This window comes from Panicum virgatum, chromosome 2N, assembly GCF_016808335.1.
Source record: "Panicum virgatum strain AP13 chromosome 2N, P.virgatum_v5, whole genome shotgun sequence".
Lineage (NCBI taxonomy): Eukaryota > Viridiplantae > Streptophyta > Magnoliopsida > Poales > Poaceae > Panicum > Panicum virgatum.
The window spans coordinates 7,414,536-7,438,279 of record NC_053146.1 but is presented as its reverse complement, the minus strand read 5'-3'; the positions used below and the strand labels follow the sequence as shown (position 1 = coordinate 7,438,279).

The window sequence follows — 23,744 nt, the reverse complement described above, 5'->3', positions numbered from 1 at the left end:
AATACTACACCGGACTCACAATCTGAGTTCAATCCACCTGACCCTGATCGTGGGGTACCCGGGGGCTGCACCGCGCAGGAGCTCTGTGCGTGACCCTCCGGCTTCTGTCTGTGCGCGACAAACGGCGTATACTGGCGATCTTGTATAGGTTGGCTCACCTCTCTGCTCGCCTGGCCTCACTTCCTGGAGACGCGCGCCACCCCTGCGCACATATACATATACATAGCAGCCGCTCATTGACACGGCAAGGTGTCACCCCTTTGGATCTGCGATATACTATACATAGCAGCTTCTCAAGAATTTGAGAGGTACCAGAATGCATGAGAAGGCAAGTATAGGAGAATTGGGTTCCATTGCCGTGGCAATGCACATGAACTTAGATAGCTAACTAACCTTTTTTTTAAAAAAAAAAGATTCGGATCTGTTACTTTATCAAGCACCATCAATGACAGCATACGGTATATACACATGCATAACTCAACTTACCAACAGAATACACAGTCTCACTCAAATCTTAATCAACTGTTTCCACCCCAACATGGGACGTGAGACTACGGAGTAGTAATTCAGTAGATGAACGCTGCGCTGGAATTATGTAATTAAGGCAAACAAAAAATTAATACCAACTAGCTTTGCTTCATCTTTATCTTTACTCAATCTCGCTTCCGTCTGACTCATGTGGTCTTTCACTTTCTAGCATATGGCCAATCTCAGCAACTGCAATTCCATGCTCATGGTTGATTACGATCCTGCAACAATTGGCATATTCTGTGTTTCACATGTTTGACACAGAACAAAAGGAAACAGGAAACAAATACATGCTGAGCTTGCACAGAGAAACAAACGCATCCGGATTCTTAGCCGGATATATATCCTTTTTGGCACATACCTTCCCGATCCCTTCACTCCAGCTACTCCTAGTACTTTTCCAAGATCAGAGCTCAGTACGCCCACAAGACTGAAAAGAGTACCAAGCACAAATTGCAATGAAAGTATGGCTTCATCATAATGTAAGCGAAGAACATCGCATTGACAATGTCTCTATGTATTACCTCAAAATAATGTCTATGTAGAAGTTATTGACAAATTTCATCTAGATGAGTTTACCCGCTCATCTCGCCAGTCAGCAGATACCATGGTATTTCACGCCCAAAACCGCAGCTCGCCGAGCCAGAGCAGCAGCCGCGCCGCATGTACGGGAGCAAATTGCTCGCCACACATTAGGCACACTTAGGCGACAAAAACAACGGGAGAAAGAACTGCGCCTATATTGTTCCCACTTTTACGGTTAAAGAATCTTTAGGTATAAGTATTTATTCTAATAAATAGTTCAAAAGGCATTGGTTCCTCATCATGTTGACATAAGTTATTGACCAAGTAGATTAATGAACATTCTTCCATAGCTCTGCACGAGGGAACTTAAAAGTACTGTTGCATTGGTGCAAAAGACGAGGAAAGCTAATTTTTCTCAGAATATGCTTACTTTTGAGCCAACTAATGGCTACTTTAGGTGTCGCTCAAAAGAAAGAAAAGAAATTTCATTCTCATGTCTACTTTTGCTCTCTGTGTCCCTTTCAATTGCAAATATACAATTATTATTTTAATCCAAAATATAGGTAGGGTCTTTGTTTCTCTTCCTATACGCCTTTCGATTGCCCTCCGGATTCAAAAAAAAAAAAGATTGCCCTCCACATTTGCATTATTAGGGCCAGAAGGCACAAAAATGCCAAGAGCTTCAAGAAACATTGATATTGATATTACTGAACGCCAACAGATTTGAAGGAGGTGAAATTATATTTATTTTACCGAACTACTCTTGATTCACGCATGTACACATCAGGCATCAGGGCACACGGTTCAGCATGGCCAAACCGCGCGCCAAACCATGTACACGGAAACCCGGCCCGCGGCCCACCCTCGACCAGCGCTAGTGCCCATAAAAGCTCCCTGGGCCGGTAGGTGGCTATCTCCATCTAATCTCGTTCTCAAACCAATCCCACGCGCAGCCTCTACGCCACCCGGCTGGCCGGATGTCCCAATCCACTACCCCGGATTGCCCACCTCTCATTTTTATCGCGGGTGCTAACTGGTGACCCTTAGATGCCCCTCCAATCCTCTTTAATTCAAAATTTTGTACTGTTTTTTTCAAAATGAGATCTCAATTTGAAAAAGTAATACAAAATTTTGAACTAAACAGGATTGGAAGGGCTCCTAAGGATCATCAATTTGCACCCCTACACATCACCACACTCCCTCCTCTAAGACGATCGATTAGGCTAACAAGGTTATAAATTTCGGGCTCAATGTAATTAAACTTGTTACTATATATCAGTAGCGAGGAAAGCTAGAATATATACTAGATGCACACCTGAAAGTACTGGAGCTCCATAGGTGAACTATTCCGTCGACGCTGACGACGCTGGTGACGTCTGATGCTGTAATTAGTACCGGAAGCTCAGGATGGGAACAAACAGTACCCATGTTCCCTTTGAGAGTTTCAACAAGTGTCCCGCTATGGTAGTCCCATATCTGACACATCACGGGAAACAAAAGTCATTGTGGCAATATTTCGTACAGACGACATTAATGCTCAGTGAATGACCAGACAGTTCTAACCCAAATTAATAAAGATGCCTTACATACCGTACAGTTTTTACCCTCAGCGATGACCAAGTATTGCTTTCCACCTTGAGTACTAAAGAAATCAAAACACCTTGCTTCTCTGGCTGTCGTGGTAAAGGTATAAGTACATTCTGGAGAATCAATATTCCATACCTATAATTTCAACACAAGTACATTAATTCTCCATATGCTATTAACACGGGCAGCCTGCAATATGCTAGTTATCTTTATCAAACCACTCGTGATGAAGTAACATAAAATTCATGTACCTTTACAACACCATTTTTGGAAATTGTAACAAAAGTATCCTGGTCCTTTGGGTTGAATTGAGCTCGTCCTGCAAATGCTTCTTCCATGTTAAATGTCTTGACACAACCCCAGCCATTCTCCCAGTCCCACAGCTTAATGCTCTTCACTGGCTTTAACTTCCCGGGATCATCACCATCAGAAATTACCGACGACAGCACATAAGGCCTAGATGGATGGACGTCCAGAAATACTCTGCCGCTGTCATGGGCCTTAAAACTCTTTATTTTTGATACTAGATATGTTTTGGATCCCTTAAAATTCTGCACTGCAATATAATTGTACACATATATGTAACCAAGTTTTTCGTGCCCGAAATCATATCCATGTTGATACCCGACCAAAATCCATCTTTTTTGTGAAACAAATTTTGGTGGCCCAGGTAGGACTAGACCATCAACATCATCTGATATATTGTCATCTGGGAATGTCCAATCGATTGGTTGATTTTTTTTGACAAGAAGGAACGGCACCACCTCCTGCGCAAAGATGTATGCCATATAGCTTTCTGTTTTTTGTTTCAATCTATTAACAAGCATCCAATATATATAGACGGTGCCTTTTCGGGCAAACACAACACGCGGGCCTTTCATGCCACTGACGTGCGGGTCCTAGACTGTCTTTCAGGAGGGCAAACACAACCACCTGACGTGTCTTTCATGCCAGCTCCGTGGAGTAAGTGGAAGCGATCGCCTGTAGAGAAGGGGTGAATTTGGACTACTGAATGGGTTTGCAACGGTGATTGAAGGACACAGGACATGCCGGCCGATCTGCCCTCTGCTTTTTGCTAGAAGAATTAAGGACCTTGGTGGTCAGTTGCTGGTTTTTTTAAATCCAAGCAGTAAACATGAGAGAGATGAATATCGAAGGATACGTCACTATTGGAAAAGCACAGCACACATCAGTCTAGGACGTTAGTCCCAGCCGATATTGGGCTTATGTCTAATGTCAACATTAGTTCTCGGGCTAATGACTAGGGACACTTGGGGAGTTAGTCCCGGTTGGAGCCACCAATCAGGACTAACAATCCCTAGTTATGAAACACATTCTTCTCCCCTTGCCTAAGTCATGAAAAGATCGAGCTTCTGTTCATGGCACGCGGCCATTTCTTCCACTATTTTGGGATAGTTTCATTCATCCAAGTGTTCTAAACGTTAGCAACTTCATTCTCTCACCTTTTCATGGTTAGTATGCCTTATTTCTTGCTTAAGAAATAGAGAAATTTGAAGTTTATTGGATTGGAGAGAATGTTTTTTTTAGAAAAACATCACTCAAACTCTAATTTTCTTGATATATTGTAGATGTAGATGTTGCTTACTAGAAGTAGTTGGCCCAAAACGATTATAGAGAATATATTAAAATGGTATCATATCAAAATTTGAACATAAAAAATGTGAATATATCAACATTTGAATATATCAAAATGTGGTTATAATCAAAATGAGATTATGATTATAAAAAATGTGAATATGTTAAAATGAGGCTACTAAATGTGGTTATATCAAAATGTGATTGTAAAAAGAAGTGAATGTGAATATATTAAACTGAGTTTATATCAAAATGTGAATATGCAAAGAATGTGAATATAAAAAATCTGGTAGTATCAAAATTTGAACATACAAAAATTAATTTAGTCACCGGGACAAACGTGCCAAGAAGATTATGAGAACGAAGTGGTGGAAGCTTAGAGGGGAAGCGGTGCAAACGTTTAAGGAGAGGATGCTAGGTGAGGGGCCTTAGGAAGAAGGAGAAGATGCTGACGATATGTGGCTAAAGATGGCGACATGTGTCCGGAAGGTGGCCTCAGAGGTGCTTGGCGTGAGTAGGGGCGGCAAACAGGAAGGGAAAGACACCTGGTGGTGGAATGACGAGGTGCAAAGGGCTATTAAGGAGAAGAAGGAATATTTCAAGCGCCTCCACCTTGACAAGAGTGCAGCCAACATCGATGATTATAAATTAGCGAAAAGGGCTGCAAAGCGAGCTGTGAGTATAGCAAAGGGTAAGATGTACGATGACCTGCATCAGCGACTAGGCACGAAGGAAGGGGAGAAGGACATTTATAGGATGACTAGGATCCGCGAGCGGAAGACACGGGACATCAACCAAATCAAATGCATCAAGGATGGGACAGATCGACTTCTAGTGAAGGATGACGAGATCAAGGGCAGATGGCGAGAGTACTTCGACAAGCTGTTTAATGGGGTGAATGAGGGCACTACCTTTGAGCTAGATGACTCTTTTGACGATACCAACATACGTTTTGTGAGGAGATTTCAGGAGGCAGAGATCGGGGAGGCTTTGAAGAGGATGAAGGGCGGTAAAGCGAGAGGCCCTGATGGTATCCCCATTGAGGTGTGGAGATGCCTAGGTGACAGAGCGATAGTATGGTTAGCTAAGCTTGTTAACTTTATTTTTCGGTCAAACAAGATGCCTGAAGAATGGAGAAGAAGTATATTAGTACCGATCTTCGAAAACAAGGGAGATGTTCAGAGTTGTACTAACTACCGTGGGATTAAGCTGATGAGCTATACGATGAAGCTCTGGGAAAGGGTTATCGAGCACTGCCTAAGAAGAGTGACAAGTGTGACCCAAAACCAGTTTGGGTTCATGCCTGGAATATCGACTATGGAGGCGATTTTTCTAATACGACAATTGATGGAGAGATATAGGGAGCAGAAGAAGGACTTACACATGGTCTTTATTGACCTCGAGAAGGCATATGACAAAGTACCGAGAAATGTCATGTGGTGGGCCTTGGAGAAGCACAAAGTCCCAACTAAGTACATTACCCTCATCAAGGATATGTACAAGAATGCAATGACGTTTGTCCGGACATGTGGTGGCGACACCATTGACTTTCCTATTAACATAGGCCTACATCAGGGGTCGGCATTGAGCCCTTATTTATTTGCTTTGGTGATGGATGAGGTCACAAGGGACATACAAGGTGATATCCCTTGGTGTATGCTCTTTGCTGATGATGTGGTGCTAGTTGACGAGAGTAGAGCAGGGGTAAATAGAAAGTTAGAGCTATGGAGACGCACGTTAGAGTCAAAAGGATTCAGACTTAGTAGGACCAAGATCGAGTACATGATGTGCGATTTCTGCGCATCTAGGCATGAGGGTGGTGACGTTAGTCTCGTTGGGCAAGTGGTGGCCCATAAGAACACTTTTCGGTATTTAGGTTCGATGCTACAAAAGGATGGCGACACTGATGAAGTTGTTAGGCATAGAATCTCAGCTGGCTGGTTGAAATGGCGTCAAGCTTCTGGTGTCCTCTGTGACAGGAGGGTGCCACAAAAGCTAAAAAGTAAGTTCTATAGGACAGCGATTCGCCCGGCGATGTTATACGGTGCTGAATGTTGGCCTACAAAAAGGCGACATGTCCTGCAACTGAGTGTAGCAAAAATGCGGATGTTATGGTGGTTTTGCGGGCACACAAGGAGGGATAGAGTCTAGAATGAAGCTATTCGGGAAAGGGTAGGGGTGGCACCAATTGAGGAGAAACTTACCCAACATCGGTTGAGATGGTTTGGACATGTCCAACGGAGGCCTCCGGAGGTGCCGGTGCGTGGTGGGGTGCTAAAGCGTGTTGATAAGGTAAAGAGGGGTAGAGGTAGACCTAAACTGACTTGTGACAAATCGGTTAAGAGAGACCTTAAGGATTGGGATATCTCTGAGGAGTTAGCTTTGGATAGGAGCGCTTGGAGACTAGCTATCATCGTGCCTGAACCATGACCTTTGTGTCTTTTGGGTTTCATCTCTAGCCTACCCCAACTTGCTTGGGACAAAAGACTATGTTGTTGTTGTAGTAGTAGTAGTAGATATATTCACATATTTAAATCACTTTTTGATATTACCACATTTTGAAGGGCAGGCCTGGTGCAGTGGTGAGAAGCCAACCCACTGAGCACCAGGTCGCGAATTCGACGCAGCCTCCCTGCAGTTACTGTAGGGGAAAAGGTCTGTCTCAGTTTATCCCTTCCCTAGACTCCACTCATGTAGGAGCCGCCGGCACTGGGCCTGCCTTTTTTTTATATTACCACATTTTGACATATTCACATGTTAATATATCCACATTTTTTGTGTATTCAATTTTGGTATAACATCACTTTAGTAAATTCCCTAATTTTTATAATCACATCTTGATATAAGCACATGTTGATATATTCAAATTTTTGTATACTTAAATTTTATTATAATCAAATTTTGATATATTCACTTTCTCATACATACAGTGCAGATGAACCGGCATTCCGACAATGGATGTACACGCTGAGCATTATTTTCTCGATGTGGTTGAGGCAAATGAAGTGGAACGGTTTTATGTGTTGCCCATAAGCTGTTTGCAAGAATAAATAGGATTACTCTTCCTCAAAGGTCCTTCGCGACCACTTATTTATTCGGGTTTCATGCCCGGCTATTTTGTTGGACCGCGCATGGAAAAAAGGGTTATAGTGGAAGATTGTGAGGAAGAAGAGGATGATGACAACTTTCCTGGTTTTGCTGAATATGGTGCCTTTTCTGATACTACAATGGGGGAAGCTAAAGATGAGGCAGCAGAAGATAAGCGTACTAATGATCTTGGTCAGTTCTTGACTTGTTGTGTGATGCTCATAAAGACTACAAAAGTGAAAATGAGTCAAAGAAATTCTAGTGCATGTTAGAGGACCACAACAAATTGTTGTACCCAGATTGCCAAGAGAGATAGAACTGAATTTGCTGCAATGGAAGGCAACTAGTGGTGTAACTGACAAGAGATTTGGGGAGTTACTGAAACTCAAAAAAGATGATGATTCCGAAAGATAACGAATCACCTGCCACAACATACGAAGCAAAATAGGTTGTATGCCCTCTGGATTGGACATATAGAAGATGCAAGCATGTCTTAATGATCACATCCTCTATCACGGTAAGGAGTACGAGAATTGTGATGTGGTATTTTCCTGTAATACCATATTTAAAGTATTTGTTTAGAAACAAAGCGCATGCCAAGTTGATGCGATGGCATAAAGATGACCATAAGCAAGACAAGATGTTGAGACATGCCCTGATGGGTCCCAGTGGAGCAAAATCAACAAAGAATTCCCGGACTTTGCAGATAACACAAGAAACTTAATGTTTGGTTTAATTAAGGATGGAATGAATCTTTTCGGTAAGTAGAAGGCATAGAACTTGGCCAGTGACTCTATGTATCTACAACCTTCCTCGGATTTTCATGAAGTGGAAGTTCCTTATGATACTTGTGCTCATCCAAGGCCTAAAGCAACCTAACAATGACATTGATGTATACCTAAAACCATTATCAGTTGAAGAACTTTATGTGGACATGACACCCTTGCATACAACCATTCATGCTAAAGATAAAGTGAACTCATTCATATGTATTCTTTTTAGTTATTTTGAGAATAGATTGCTACCTAAAGACATTATTATAATTAGGAACCATGGAGAGGACAAGGAAATAATTGAAGAAAGTCACGGATGTGGAGAGGGCTAGCAAGGGGGCGTCCAAGCCAATTGGAGGCCCAAACAATATCAAGTTCAAGTCCACCTCAGAGTCCAGGAGCAGCCCACAATCGACGTCTAGGTAACATACGGCATCCGATTTCGATGTTCTTTGTATGGATGGAAAGATAATTTCATAGAGTTTCCAATGGCGCTGGCCCCCATATCAGAAGACGTTCTGGGTCAATGGAAATCTTTGAAACATGTGGATGTGTTGTTCCATCATCTTATGGGCCTTTTGGCCATATATCGTGTTTAGGTCCACTAATGGCATGGTTAGGGGTCCATGAACGACCTAAGAGCCATATATTAAGTAGCCGTCGCCATGCTAGGGTTCGGGTTTTGCTTAGAATTAATCTGTAATCAAATAGTTCACTGTTCATCGGTTTCAAAAACCACATTTTTGAGTGCTTATTCAAGGTTCTCGGCAAATTGAGTTGTCTTTTTCTGTGCCCTTGCTTGTGTTCTTGGTTCGCATGTAGGTGATAGCCTTTTTAGTGAGGTTAATTCGGCAGTGCACAATTGATAACCAAAAGAGAAGTGGTGCTGCGATTGCAGGGTTCGGGTCATGTTGATTGGAAGCCGTATCGTTTGTGTCAAATCTCCGTCAAATTGAGAGTTACCCTCACCTGATAGAAGATCGGGCATCCTAGTGCCGATAAGAACTTTTACTGTTGTGGCAAGAAAAATGTATATGTATGCGGGATGAGCATAAAAAATGTGTACGTATGCGGGATGAGCTTAAAAAAATATAATATTACTCTACAAGTATTGTTGTTTGTAACAATCAATAATTGGCCTACTCTTAGTAACTTTTCATGCCCTGTTTTTAAGGCGTCGCCTAGGCGACAAGGCGGTTCCCCATCGCCTTGCTTATAGCTCGCCTTAGCCTGCCTTAGCCCGCCTAGGCGTCACCTAGGCGACTGAGCGGTTCCCCATCGCCTCGCCTCGCCTTACCGCTTTAAAAACCTTGCTTTCATGACAGACAACACAAGGGATCTAGGGCCTGCAAGCTCTATTTAGATGATAATGACAACATATATTTGAATAACCGTGGAAAAGTTGTGTATGGGCCATCGTGGATTTCTTCCTATCAAACATCCCGCAAAGAACTAAAGGCAATCATTTCAAAGGGGAGGCAGACCACCGTAGTAAGCCTATGCACTGTAATGGTAAGCACATATTTTGTATGCTAAAGGATCTCAAAGTAGTCTTTGCAATGGGACCTGGTAGCCAACCTATTCTGAGTGAAAACGGAATGAGACCCATCTGGAAGAAGGTTGTGTATGGGCCATTGTGGATTTGTTCCTATCAAGCATCCCACAAAGTTATAAAGGCAATCATTTCAAAGGGAAGGCAGGCCACCATAGCAAGCCTATGCATTGTAATGGTAAGCACGTATTTGGTATGATAAAGGATCTCAAAGTAGTCTTTGGAAAGGGACCTGGTAGCCAACTTAATCCGAGTGAAAACGGAAAGAGACCCATCTGGAAGAAGTCTATATTTTGGGACGTACAATATTGTGAATTCTTATAGGTACGTAACACAATTGACATGATGCACCTCACGAAGAATCTTTATGTGAACCTACTAAGCTTCCGAAGCATGTACCGGGAGACAAAAAATACACTAGAAGCATGACAGGACTTGAAACATATGGAAGAACAAGCTGGCCTTCATCTAGAAAAGAGAGATAAAGAACGTCAATGCTTAAGTCGTGCTAGCTACACTCTTAGCAAAGAAGAGAAGAAAGCATGTGTTGAGTGCCTGAGCGGTATCAAGGTCCCGTCTGGGTTGTCCTCAAATATAAAGGGAATAATAAATATGACAGAGAAGATATTCACAAACCTAAAATCTCATGACTGTCACGTACTTATGACATAGTTACTTCCGGTTGTATTGAGCGGGATTCTCTTTCATTTACTCTGGCAGTATAAAGAGAATGAAAATGTGCATCGTACGAGCTATCGGTAACGCACCACCACATTGTTCTGTGTGGCGCGCAGCTTCCCGTTGTGAGGAGGGTTGCTTAATATTGTAATATTAATCTCAAATGATCAATAATGTTGTCGCTTTGTTCAAGAAAGGAATATTAACTATGAGACTTACCAGCCTATCATAGTTCCATACAACAAATTGGTACATGAGAGGGCCTTCTCTCCTAAAGATCCTGTGTATCACAAGTATAAATTTGTCACAATTAAAGCTAAGCATGGAGACAACATCACGTAACTAAAGCTAAGCATGTAGACAACATCACGTAATTTATCCTACAATATCGTGGTTGAAACAAATGAGGATCGTCCATCAAGTTGAAACCGATGGCTAAGACATAAGAGGTACCTAGAAAAAAGACCTGATCGGTACCAAAATAGGTGAGACCCATACCAAAATAGGAAATGTACCTCCCGGTACCTTACCAAAGTAGGAAAGGTACGCCCCGTAACACATCCCTAATAAAATCTAGCTCCACTTTTTTTATTAAAAGTATTACTACTCCATTCTTTATAACATGATGTTTATGGCAACAAATTAGTTTATTTTTGAAATTTATATTTGAATAATGGAGGAGGTATAAGGGGGACATATACATGCACTCAGACTTATACACCACACGCGCACGCATGGTATATGTGCAGCACACGCTTAAGCTAGATTGAACGCCTATTATTATGCGAGCAAAAGCTGAAAAATGCTTGAAATTTAGCTTCTCCCAAAAGAAAAACATTCCACTCACCATGGCTCTGTTGGATGCACTATACACATGTCCAAACGTTTTAGAAAACGATTGACATCCCTATTCACTGGTATCACCTGATATAGAATGAAAGAAAAACAAACCAGAGTAGGCAAAAAAAAAAGTAACATATGTTAATTTCTGGAATGGAATCAAATAGACAATCTAATTAATGAAAATCACGCACCACGAGTCCAGGCTTCATGTCTTGTCCGTCCCAGGAAACTCGTTGGGTCAGCTCTGGTTTTAAATCGGGACCTATTGGCAGCTGTGAAATAAAAAATATTTTAAAATAGAGTCCGGTCATCTACTTATTGCTAGCCTGTACATATGTATAGGCCTGCCACCGGAAGGATATGCACAAATCCACTTTTATTTACACACAATCTATCGAAAATATTTATAAAAAATAAATTAAATTATTATTTGGCCCCACTTTTTTTGGTACTCCTACATTTTCAAAGTACCAGGTACTTTATCCTGAGTACTTCTAGGTACTTCCTATCTTCACCACCGTAGGATTTTATCAGATGGATGACTCCTATTTTTTCAATCATTGTAAAATTTCTGTAACTTTGTACCCATTCATTCATTCTGTGCGAAGGAGAGCTCAACTCACCTCAGTACGTGCACAGACAAAAGCTAATTTCACCTCGTGCACCTTAAAGCCCCTTTCTGTCGCTCTCTTAAATATTTCTTCTGGGTCGTTGGCGACCCGTAGGTCCTGAACTATCCTCGCTTTGGTGCTCTCGAGTGTAAAAAAGCCATCGTTGCCGAAGGTTGGATTTCGCCATGGACGCATTATGACAGCGAGTGTGTACCTGCACTTCGGTGGCACCACGGCGGATCGCGGCCACCAATAATGCGCCACTAGAGTCTCAGACGATGGTACGAGCCTGAAGGCCACAGGTATATCCATGTTGTTGGTTAAATGCAGCGAGCATGAGCTGCAATTTAGCTCTTTTGTGTCAGGTGAAGAGAAATCGAGCTGCAGTGGATGCACGGTGAGGAGCTCGCTAACCTGCCGTCGTCAAGAAGAGGGCCAACAAGTCAGCTGATAACAAATTCATAAGGTGATAGAGGTTTTTTTTATTATTATTCAGGCATGTTCTTCCGCACGTAATGTTTGGCGAGAGCTCGCGGCATGAGGATCAAGAGAGAGGTTATACCTGTCCATAATTGCTATCTAATTCACACAAGCTTGATGGATTCTGATTAAAAACTGCTTCAAGTATTTTCGATGAACTAGGCCTTTTCATCCTGTCGTGGTTCACGCAGTTTTGGGCTATGTCGAGCAGCTGTTTTACTTGGTTCATATATGTTTCCTTTAGTGACGCGTCATTCAGTGACTTGTCAAATATTTCCATCCATCTTCTGCAAGCTCCTGCACATTTGCATAGGTGAGATATAGAGCATATAAATAATGATGGCTGGTATATATACATGCAGTGGCTTTTGCTTAGTTGCTCTTACTCTCTGTGAATTTCCTACTCGTGGCCTCACTACTCCAGACAAAGGGCATCTTTTCGCCTGTGATTATCTCGCAAGTTATAACACCCATGCTGTACATATCCGTCTGATGTGATATTTGGCCCTGGAGTAGGTATTCTGGTGGCATGTATCCGCTGCAGCCCAACTTGAATGTTATTAAACACTTCAAGGATATATAATAATCTGATAATGAAGATAGAAGAAACATTGGTGTTGTTGCTTTAGGCGTTGCTTACAGTGTTCCAGTAAGCGTCTGAGTGACAATTTGAGACTTTTCTGCATCCTTGAGCCTAGACAAACCAAAATCCGTAATTTTTGGAACCATGTTGCCATCCATCAGTATGTTTTCAGGTTTAAGGTCCATATGAGTAAGTTTGCATTCCTCATGAAGGAAATCTAAACCTCTACAGATCCCTTCCATTATTGTGTATCTCTTATCCCAGCCAGGAAGATCTTGATCGTCTGAGAACAAATATATAGATGAACAGACAATATTCTAATGATCACACTTTGTGTAGCATTTTGGGCCCACTTTGTGCACGTGGGTGGGGTAAAACAATTATGTACTCGTCTGAAATGAGTTGGTGAATTTCATTTTATTAAGACAAGCCTTTACTAAACTTTATTAATAGTACATGATCTTGTAATACAAAACTAATGGCATCAGATTGGTCAACAGGGGCTTGGGCCTACCACTTCCAACATTGTCTAAAGATATCATGTCGTATGATCAGAGCATGATACTACAGCTGCAATGCATGGTATCATGGTGTTGATTTTTTACAAAACACAAGTGAATTAGTTTGTATTATATCAACAATGGGCCCAAAACATGGGCATGGGCGCAGTTTCCAAACTCGGTTTTTCTGTCCAAGCTGTATCTCTTTTCTTAGATGATTCAAGTTGTATCTCAATGGAGATACTGTTTTTATCTCGTTGTCATGTCATCAAACTATCCTAAGTGGCACCAAACTAATGTCTACTCCCTCCATCCTTCAAATACAAGGAATCCAACCATTCGAAATTGTAGGAGAGAATAATTGTGTCTATTCTTCCAAACCCTAGAAGGGTGGGATATATAGTTCCTATACATGGGCCTCTATACATGGGCTCATATATACACCAACACCCCCCCCCCCCGTAATCTGAACTACCGGCGCAGCAGTGTTCAAGACTGGACAACAAGAAAACCAACACCCCCCCCCCGCAGTCTGAACAACCGGCGCAGCGGTGTTCAAGACTGGACAACAAGAAAGTACACGCAGGGCAAATACCCACCCGCAGCCACAACTAGCCACCTACTACGTTGAGGCTGGAACGAAACTCCGAGAAGGTCGAGGAGGGTAGTTCCTTGGTGAAGATGTCGGCAAACTGGGAGGTGGTCAGGACATGAAGTACCCGAACATCGCTGATGGCGACCCTGTCGCGCACGAAGTGCAAGTCGATCTCCACATGCTTCGTCCGCTGATGCTGAACGGGGTTGGTGGAGAGATACACGGCGCTGACGTTGTCGCAGTAAACGAGCGTGCTCTTGGCAAGCGGGCTGTGGAGCTCCGCCAAGAGCTATCGTAGTCAGGACGCCTCCGCCACGCCGTTAGCGACAGCCCAGTACTACGCCTCGGCACTGGAGCGGGAGACAACCAGCTGCCGCTTGGACAACCAGGAGACCAGATTGCCGCCCAGGAAGACGGCGTAGCCGGAAGTGGAGCGGCGAGTGTCCGGACAGCCAGCCCAATCAGCATCGGTGTAGACAACCAGCTCAGCAGAGGACGAGCGGTGAAGGACCAGGCCGAGGTCCACAGTGCCACGGACGTAGCGGAGGATACGCTTCATCGCAGAAAGGTGTGACTCCCGGGGATCATGCATATGGAGACAGACCTGCTGAACAGTGTGAGATCCGGCCTGGTGAAGGTGAGGTACTGCAAGGCACCGGCCAGACTCCGGTAGGCAGTAGGATCAGCTACAGGATCACCCAAATCAGCAGACAGATTCGCCTGAGTGTCGACAGAAGTGGAGCAGGGCTTGCAATCAGTCATCCCAGCCCGATCCAGAATATCGAGGGCATATTGCCGCTGGTGAAGGAGGAGGCCAGACGGGCGAGGAGATGACCAAGATCCTTCGTAGCAAACACCAGCTGCAGAGAGGAGATGACGCGCGGAAGCAACTGCTGACTGGAGGCTGTGAGCACAATGTCATCGACATAGAGCAGCAGATAGCCAGTCTCATCCCCACGGCGGTAGATGAAGAGAGACATATCAGACTTGGTCTCGGTGAACCCCAATGTCAGCAAGAATGTGGCGAACCGAGAATACCAAGCCCGAGGAGCCTGCTTGAGACCATAGAGAGACTTGTTGAGCCGGCAGACCATGTCTGGACGACTGGAGTCCACAAATCCTGCTGGCTAAGAGCAGTACACTGTCTCTGACAGAGTGCCATGAAGAAACGCATTCTTCACAACCAGCTGGTGCACAGGCCAAGAGCAAGATAGCGCAAGCGAGAGGACCGTACGCACAGTAGCAGGCTTCACCACTGGACTGAAGGTCTCATCATAGTTCACACCAGGCCGCTGGGTGAAATCCCGGAGAACCCAGCGAGCCTTGTAGCGCTCTAGTGTGCCGTCAGCCCGACACTTATGCGTCCAGATCCACTTACCTGTGACCACATTGCAACCAGACAGACGTAGCACGAGGTCCCATGTCTGGTTAGCAAGAAGAGCTGCGTACTCCTCTTCCATCGCGCGACGCCAGTGAGGATCCGCCAAGGCGTCGCGGACAGAGGAGGGCACCGGGGAGACTCGCGGCTCCCCCTCGGTGGCGGAGAGAGTCGCGGCCTGAGATGCCATCCGCCGAGTCACCATGGGATGGATATGTTAAGGATCCCGATTGACGACTGGCGGGTGGAACACCGCCGGCTCGACTCGAGAGCGAGGCGGCGGCGACGGCTCCGGTGTAGGCGTCGCAGGAGCCTCCGAAGCCGGAGGCAGCACTGGTGTCGGCGCCGAACGATGCCGGTACACCTGCACCGGCTGAGCGTACCGCGCAGGTGCAGGGAGAGGCACCGGGGTCGCGCGTCGCACACCAGGAGACCCCGGGGCTGCGCACGGCACGACAGGAGATCCTGGGGCCGCGCGTGGCACGACAGCGGGCACCGGGGCTGCGCTGGGCGCAGCAGGGATCACCGGAAGCGGTTCCGGTGCACCGAAAAAACCTGCAGGGAAAGGACAGATAGGTAAAGGTGGCTGAACCACCAGGTCAGTCGAAAACAACGACTCCAGCTCGAAGTCAGGAGAAGGTGTGGAGGAGGTGGAGTAGGGGAAATCCAACTCGTCAAACACGACGTGTCGGGAGATCAGTACGCGACGAGGTGAGGTCAAAGCATCGGTACCCCTTGTGGTCAGGGGAGTAATCAAGAAACACACAACGAGTCGAGCGGGGCGCCAGCTTGTGAGAAGCAGTGGCGGAGATGTTAGGGTAACATGCACACCCGAAAACCCGAAGGTGGTCGTAGCGAGGAGGGGTGCCGAAAAAAGCGTGGTGTGGAGTGGGAGTAGGAGAAGCAGTGGACAGAAGGCGGTTAAGCAAGTAGGTGGCGGTGTGGAGGCTCTCAGCCCAGAAGCGCGGAGGCAGAGGCCTGGATCAGAAGGGTGTGCACGACATCGTTCGTCGTGCGAATCATCCGCTCAGCCCTGCCATTCTGAGGAGGTATACGGACAAGACACACAGCTGAACACCCCAAGAGAGGAAGAAGGAACGGGAGGTGGAGTTATCGAACTCACGCCGTTGTCACACTGGACGGCCTTAATGGTGAGGCCGAACTGAGTGGACACCCAGGCAAAGAAGTGGAGGGTAGGGAAGGTCTTAGACTTGGCGTGCAAAGGGAAAGTCCAAAAGAAATGAGAAAAATCATCAACCATCACCAGATAGTATTTATAGCCAGACATGCTGAGTACAGGAGACGTCCACAGGTCACAGTGAATAAGATCAAAGGCATGTGCAACATGCGAAGGAAAAAAAGAAAAAATAAGTCTGACATGACGACCTAACTGGCACGCATGACAAAGGTGCTCAGTAGGAGTCCTAGTACATGAAACATCGGTACTACGACGAGCTGAGCCAAAACGTCGCGGCCGGGGTGACCAAGCCGGCGGTGCCAGGTGGTGAAAGACGGCGTCACGGCAAAAGCAGCAGACGAAGAAGAAGTCGAAGGCGGAGCAGCGGAAGCAGAAAAACGAAGGGTGTAAAGGGGCCCCGAGCTATCACATCGGAGGAGCGGACGCCGGGAAGCCAAATCCTTCACAGTAAGACCAGAAGAGTCAAATTCAATGGAACAAGAATTGTCAGCAGTAAACCGGCGAATGGAAAAAAGGTTGTGAACCATCTGAGGAGCAACAAGGACATTGGGAAGACGAAAAGAATCAGGAGCAGAACCCACGGCGATGATAGGAAGACAAGACCCATCACCAACCATGATAGAAGAAGGACAAGAGGGGTGTGGGGGTCGGACAGAAGAGAGGATACCAGCATCTGGGGTGGTGTGGAAGGAGCACCCGAGTCGGCGATCCACTCGGTGCAAACCGGCAGCGTGAGTCCCATGGTGTTGAAGGACTGCGCCAGAGCGGCCTGGTCCCACCCCCAGGCCAGGTCGGCTGCTGGCTGGGCTGAGTGGGCGGGGTCCAGGACGGCGCGAAGAGGAGAGCCGCACCGGTGAACATGGCCGTCGGCTAGAGCTGAGGATGAGGCCCCCCTGGACCCTGGAAGGACCACATCGAGATGCGCCCTGACCATGGGTTGTTGAAGGATGGCCAGAGCGTACCTCCAGGGGCAGGGGCAGGAGCGGGAGCGGGAGCCGGAGTCGGCGCGCCCCGACGGCCCCCACTGGTACCGGTACCCCCAAGACGCAGGGCCAGCAGTACCACCACCACCCCGTCCCTCCCCCCCTGCCGCCGACGTCCACGCCCCCCTCCCCCCCACCTCCAGTCTGCCCCGGCGGGAGCAGCACCAAGGAGGGCGGTGGCAGGAGCGGCGGAGGAAGCCGGTGGAGCAGCAACGAGTGCGGTGGGGATGGACGAGGACGATCCGGGCGCGAGACCCCTAGTGATCTCCTCGAGGGCGAGGTCGTCTCGGACCTACAGGAAGGAGGGGAAGGGCCTCTGGCAGGTGATCCACGTCTTCAGGTGGTCATAGGTGCTGCTCAGGCCTCGCACGACATTGAGCACCAAGACCCGATCGGACACCAGACACCCGAGATCGTGAAGAGCATCAGCCATGCCCTTCATCCGCCGGCAGAACTCACCAACAGAGAAGTCCCCCTACTCGAAGGTGCGGAAGGTGGCGTCGAGCTGGAGCGCGCGAAATTCGGCGTTGCCGAGGAACTACCCCTCGAGCGCCAGCTAGGCCTACCGCGCGGTGCTGCCGTGGGTCCTGACGAGGTCCTGAAGATCTATGGAGATGGTCCCAAAGATCCAGGACAGGGCGACGCTGTCGAGGCGTAGCCACACCACGTCCCACGCCTCAATCGGCGAGTCGACGAGGCCGTGGTCGTCGAGGGCGTAGCGGTGGAGGGCGAGGAGGACCTGCTCCCGCCAGCGTCCATAGGAGGAGGACGTGGGGTCGAGGAGGACGGTGACCAGGGCCCTGATGTTCTGGACGCCGGCCGCCTGGAGGTGGAGCTGGGCGACCATGGGGTCGGTCGGGTCGTGCCGGGGTCCAGATCCAGCAGGCGGGGCCTGGTTGGAGGAAGAGGCGCCGTGCTCGAGGACGACGGGCAGCGGGCCGGAGGAGATGCGGAAGTAGTGCTCCGCCTCGGCGACCCGGAGAGCGAGGGCGTCGGCCGTGGCGCGCTCGCGCTCCCAAGCGAGGGCAGCCACGCGGACCCGCTCCTAAACCGCCGAAGCCTCCGACTTGGTGGCGAGGAGGGCCGCGGCGAGAGCGGCGTCGGCCTGCTGCCCACGGAGGGCGGCGTCGGCCTGGAGCGGCGGCAGGGGACCTGCGCCCCCTGCGCCCGCAGCCCCGGCACCCGCGCCAGTAGCGGCGGCGCCGCCGCCTTCGGGCGCGGGCTCGAGCAGGGCAAGGGCGGCGGCGGGCCGGATCTAGGGCCAGGCGGCACCGAAGGCCGCAGCAGAGGAGGCGGCGGCGCCGCCTAGCGCTGCGCCCGCGGCGGCCGCTGCGCCCTCAGTGCTCGGCGTTGCGCCCCCTGCGCCCGTCGCGCCCGCGCTCGCGCCAGCGGCTGCGGCGGCGGCAGAGCGGCCCCAGGCGGCCGGAACAGGGGAAGAGGAGGCCGGAACAGGGGAGGAGGAAAGGGGAGGGAAGGAGGAGAGGGGAGGTGGCGCCGGCGGCTGGTGGCCGGCCATGGCTACCGGCGGCGGCGGCATGAGGGTGGGAGGAGAGGGAACCTAGGCTAATGATACCATGTAGGAGAGAATAATTGTGTCTATTCTTCCAAACCCTAGAAGGGTGGGATATATAGTTCCTAGACGTGAGCCTCTATACATGGGCTCACATATACACCAACAAAAATTTATCCTCAGAAACAAGGCATCATAGGAGTAACTTTTAAGCAATTCTTCATTTAATTCTACTTGAAGTCGGCACGATTATTTTGGCCGATTGGCGGACCGGTTGAAGTGAGCTCCTTGTCAATCGGAATAGCCATTAAAATAACAAGACAACGCAAAACTACCAGAAAACCCCCCGCAGCTAGGCTTTTTTTAACGCGCATGATCTACACCGGAACATGAAGATGTTTATTACACAATTTCGAGGACGCGTCCAAATCTCACAATATTTAACACTCTTTCAGTGTTAACTGTTAAGAGATTTCTAAACACATGTTTTAACACGCTAAATCATCACAACATGACATGGAATTAGACACGCTTTTTAAATGTTTCAACTAATTCACTTGTGATATGATTTTGTATCAAACAAATGACATTAACAGAGTAATCACGATCAAAAGTTATGTCCTAACTAAACAACATACGCCTACTATTTCCAAATGTGGAGATTATTTATTTCTAAGCTAGCATACATAGATAAAGGTGGTGGTGGAATCATCCCCCTGTTGCCAAGGAAGCAAAAGACAATAAAGTATCAGTTAACATTAGTTCAAGGTTTTGCGTCAGGTGGTGCTTACAGCCAATTGGGTGTATATTTTTCCGAACTCTAATATGGCTTACTGATTGACAGTGCGGTTGCGCATACTCATATTCTAATAAATTGATAGATTGTGTAAAGAAAGTAAAGATGATCTATGGACTGTATATACCTTCTTTCTTAAATATATGGAGATCAGGAACATAGTCACGAAGACTTCCGTTGCCTATGTACTCAAAGCAGAGCAAACGTTCACGTACTTCTGCCATAATATGTTCCCCGTTTTGTGACACCACTTGCAACTTTGTCTCGGCACAGTAACCAATAAGTAGCACTATATTTTGGTGCCGTATCCTCAATAGAGAATCGAGCTCAGCTTGGTATTTGTGATCAGCAACCACATGTTCAGCATAAAGCTTCTTGATAGCAATAAACTTGCCCCTCCCAAGAATTCCCTGAAGAACATGGTACGTGAGCCTTTCATCACTACCAGCTGGTTACATCTGAAAGTGAATTCCTGTAATAAGAAATTGAAAATACTGGTGGAAAAGAAGAAATGATTTTACCCTGTACACTTCTCCAAACCCACCCCTGCCGATTAGTCGATCAGAAGAAAAACCATCTGTGATGTCTTTCAAGAAATCCAGTGACACAGGTACAGGTGCTTCACTAGGATCCTCAAGCACCATCTGAAGCTGCTTCCTGTAATCATCAAAGGTAGAAGCTCTACTGTCCATTCCTGTTTGCACAGAGCCTTCTTTTGTTAAAAGAAACGAAGTAACCACTTCCAACCATATACCATACTTACAAAAAAAAAACATATACCATAGCAGGTGATGCTCACGCACTGCCACGGGGCACGGAATTAGCTGAATATGTTTATTTGCATCAAAGCTTAAATTCAATGGAATATTGAAGGTAAACCATCTATGTATATAAATTTAATTCTATAGGTACACAGATCTGCTTTTTTAAGTCCAACATTCGAACATTCGAGCATACTGAAAACACGTGCGACACAAACATTCGAAGTCAACAGTGGTGCGTTGCGTTCAACAGGGTCGAACATATATCATTTTACAGAGCTGAGCTCTTCACTGTGTTCGTGAAGAAGTCGACGGGGGGTCTACTAAGTACTAATTAACTATCATGGACCGGTTAGAGACTTTGCGAGCAGCAGAGAAAATAGGAGAGGGACGAAGGGATCAGATCTGGAACCGAATGGCAGCAGAGAAATGGTTACCTGGCCGGAGCGCAGTCCGTGAGCAACAGATGGCGAGGACAACAGTCAGAGAGCCGGTGATTTTGGCTTGCTGGCTCGCCAGTCGCCACCGCTTGCCCTCGCCGCCGTACGCGCTCTCCTAGTCCTTTGTCCTGCGACCGTGCGCCAGCTCCGCTCACCGCCAGTCTTTGATCTTCGATACACTAGAGCAACTTCTGAAGAATTTGGGGTTCCAGGATTAGCAGATAGAGTACGGGGAGCTGAGTGCTGTAGCGATGCAGGGAGCGAGAAGGGAAAGTGTTGCGCACAGTAGCAAGGGAAAGCGATGCGCAATTATTGGATGGGAAAATTGGATGAGTACCACTAAAAGATGTCAACTTTAGAAATATACCATCAAAAGATCACCTGTTTGATATTTAGCATCCAAAGATTACAACGTTATTGATCTGTACCACTTCCTTTAACTTTCTAACGGCAAATTATTTTGCTCCCGCCCGTTGAGTCATCTTCTTCCGTGCTTCTTGGCCCCTACCTCGCTCTACGATTTCTTGCAGCTGTTGCTGCCTGTATCTCACTTCTACTACCACCACAGCCGAACGACCTCCTCCAACCACTATCACTCCTGAAGTCTCCTGCTGGCCGCGGCCGCCCGGAATGTCACAGTGAACTGTTGGGCATATTGCTCCAAGCCTCCAGCTCCATCGTTTGAGGAAGCATCAAAGCAGTAGCTGGCGGTTTGAACCTTGCTCCAACAGGATTGCATCTCACCCTCGCACGATCGACAATGAGCTGACTGGAGAAAGGTCTTCTACTCTTCTGCAAATCCGACGGGCCGCGGGCGGCGCTGCTCCAAGTCGCGGTGGTGAGCTCGGTAACTCACCAGCCATGTTGGAAGGAGCTTCACGCACTAGAGAAGGGCCAGGAGGAGGTATGGAAAGGCACTATGAGAGCTCAGAGCTCGGAGGCACGACAGCGAGTGCAGCCGTGCATGGGCTTCTGGCTTCAAGAGAGGGAGCGCCCAGCCTTGTGTGAGGATGAAAAAGAAATGAAAGAAAGAAAAAAATGGAACTGACGGAAAATAGCAATAGAACTGACAGAACTTATGGAATGGTACAGACCAATAACTTGTGACCTTTTGGTGCTATATATCAAATAAGTGATCTTTTGATGGTATATTTCTAAACTTGATATTTTTTAATGGTATGCATCTAATTTTCCCTTATTGGATCGCTTTCTAGCGGAACGTACGTACGTGTTGCGCCGTGACTGATCAAGCATTTCAAGCACTGATATTACATGCTGCTGTTTCCTCTATTTCAAATTATATTTGGTTTTGATTTTTTAACCTCAAATTTGACCGCTTATTTTATTTAAAAAATTTAAGTAAACATAGTCAAATATAAATTATTTTTAAAGAACTTATATTAATAAAACAAACCACAACAAAAAAAATATGATATTTTGCATAATTTTTAAATAAGACGAATAGTCAAATTTGAGGTTAAAAAGTCAAATAAACTATAATTACCGTGCACGTGAAGCTGCCAGTAGCAGCGGCGCTGCTTAAGATAGCTTTGCAGCGCAGAACCAGGCGTTGCAGCGCAAGCTTTGAGGCCTATTTGGAATCGCGTTTCTCGCGTTCGCGATGGCGTTCGAGCGAGCGGGATAAGCGGAATAATCCCGCCGAACGTTCTGCGACGGACGCGCGACTGGGAGTCGCCCACGTTGTGCAGTTGGAAGAAATGAACTGGGGACCCGCGATTCCAAAAAGCGAGCTTGGAGCCGCATTCGCGATGCGTTTTCGCGTGACTGTGAGCCGCAGAAACAAACAGGGGCTTGGCCCTTGGGGTGGACAAAAAAATGCCGGGCATGGATCGATGCACCTTTGGTGCGGCTGCAAGTGCTGGCCAGCTTGGGCGCTAGCTAGTAGGACTCCTTGGAAATAGAAAGTATTTGCATCTCCAATGGGAAAAACGTGGATGCACGTTGCGCTCCTTGAAACAAGCATCTCGCTGCAACTTTCTGCAAGAAAACAACAGTTTTCTTTTGACGTCTCGCATCTCCATACGGAGAGGGACTCAGGACGTCTGTGATTAGTGTAGTGATAGATGCTAACAAGGGCTGTAGAAATCCCGCCGGGACTGCTGTTATTTTCATTCATCCTCATCTGTAAGTAAATAATCGTCCACGCGTGTTCTTCTCTGGAGCACGCCGATAGACTTATTTCAATACTACCGCGTAAACACGACAGCTGATTTCTGCACTTTCTAGATAGCTGTGAATGCACCATATATATCTCGCAGAAATGTACCTTTCTTGCCTTGAGTTAGGACGACTTCATTACAATTTTGCATTGGAGAACTATATGAAGAATGAATCTGGAATGCCGGAAACCTATGTTGTTGTGGCTAATAGCAGAGTAATAATTAAAGTAAAGCAAGTTTCTTAGGATTCTTCTTACATGCGATTTGATTTTTTTTACTTCTGTAAACAGCTTCCGGTTGCAATAGAGACAGTCTGACTCACAAGATGGTCTAGCTAGGTCTCAAAAATGTACTCACCCAGCGAAATAACTTTCTGGTAGTTCTCTATCAAAGCACTTTTCGAGCAATGTAGTATTTCGTACGAGGTGTTCTCAACATGAACTCACCCAACAAACATTTACATCAATTCCAGCTTAGATACATCATATTGGTAATCACCAATAATCGAGGGTGCCATCTCCTGAAGAAGAGGACTTTACCACAGCAGGTGTGACAACTCA

General features: G+C 46.7%; 1 protein-coding gene and 1 long non-coding RNA gene across 3 annotated transcripts; both read right to left on the bottom strand.

Moving 5' to 3' along the window:
* Positions 1-384: 384 nt before the first annotated feature.
* Positions 385-21,327, bottom strand: LOC120659612. Of its 2 annotated transcripts, XM_039937808.1 has the most exons (15): positions 21,002-21,327; positions 20,325-20,497; positions 19,931-20,213; positions 12,901-13,126; positions 12,647-12,798; positions 12,343-12,557; positions 11,793-12,194; positions 11,361-11,441; positions 11,174-11,250; positions 10,546-10,606; positions 2,892-3,407; positions 2,644-2,775; positions 2,369-2,529; positions 890-958; positions 385-749 (listed from the first exon to the last, which is right to left on the bottom strand). In XM_039937808.1, the coding sequence occupies exons 2-15, from the start codon at positions 20,493-20,495 to the stop codon at positions 650-652; spliced, it is 2,646 nt and encodes an 881-aa protein (XP_039793742.1). In that variant the 5' UTR covers positions 20,496-20,497; positions 21,002-21,327; the 3' UTR covers positions 385-649. The 2 variants fall into 2 exon arrangements, with proteins under 2 accessions (XP_039793742.1, XP_039793743.1); XM_039937809.1 differs by lacking the exon at positions 21,002-21,327 and having other exon boundaries at positions 19,931-20,261; positions 20,348-20,489.
* On the bottom strand, positions 9,178-10,539 carry LOC120659613. Its single transcript, XR_005669118.1, has 2 exons — positions 10,285-10,539; positions 9,178-10,116 (listed from the first exon to the last, which is right to left on the bottom strand). It is a non-coding gene; the product is annotated as an uncharacterized LOC120659613 (long non-coding RNA).
* Positions 21,328-23,744: the final 2,417 nt, after the last annotated feature.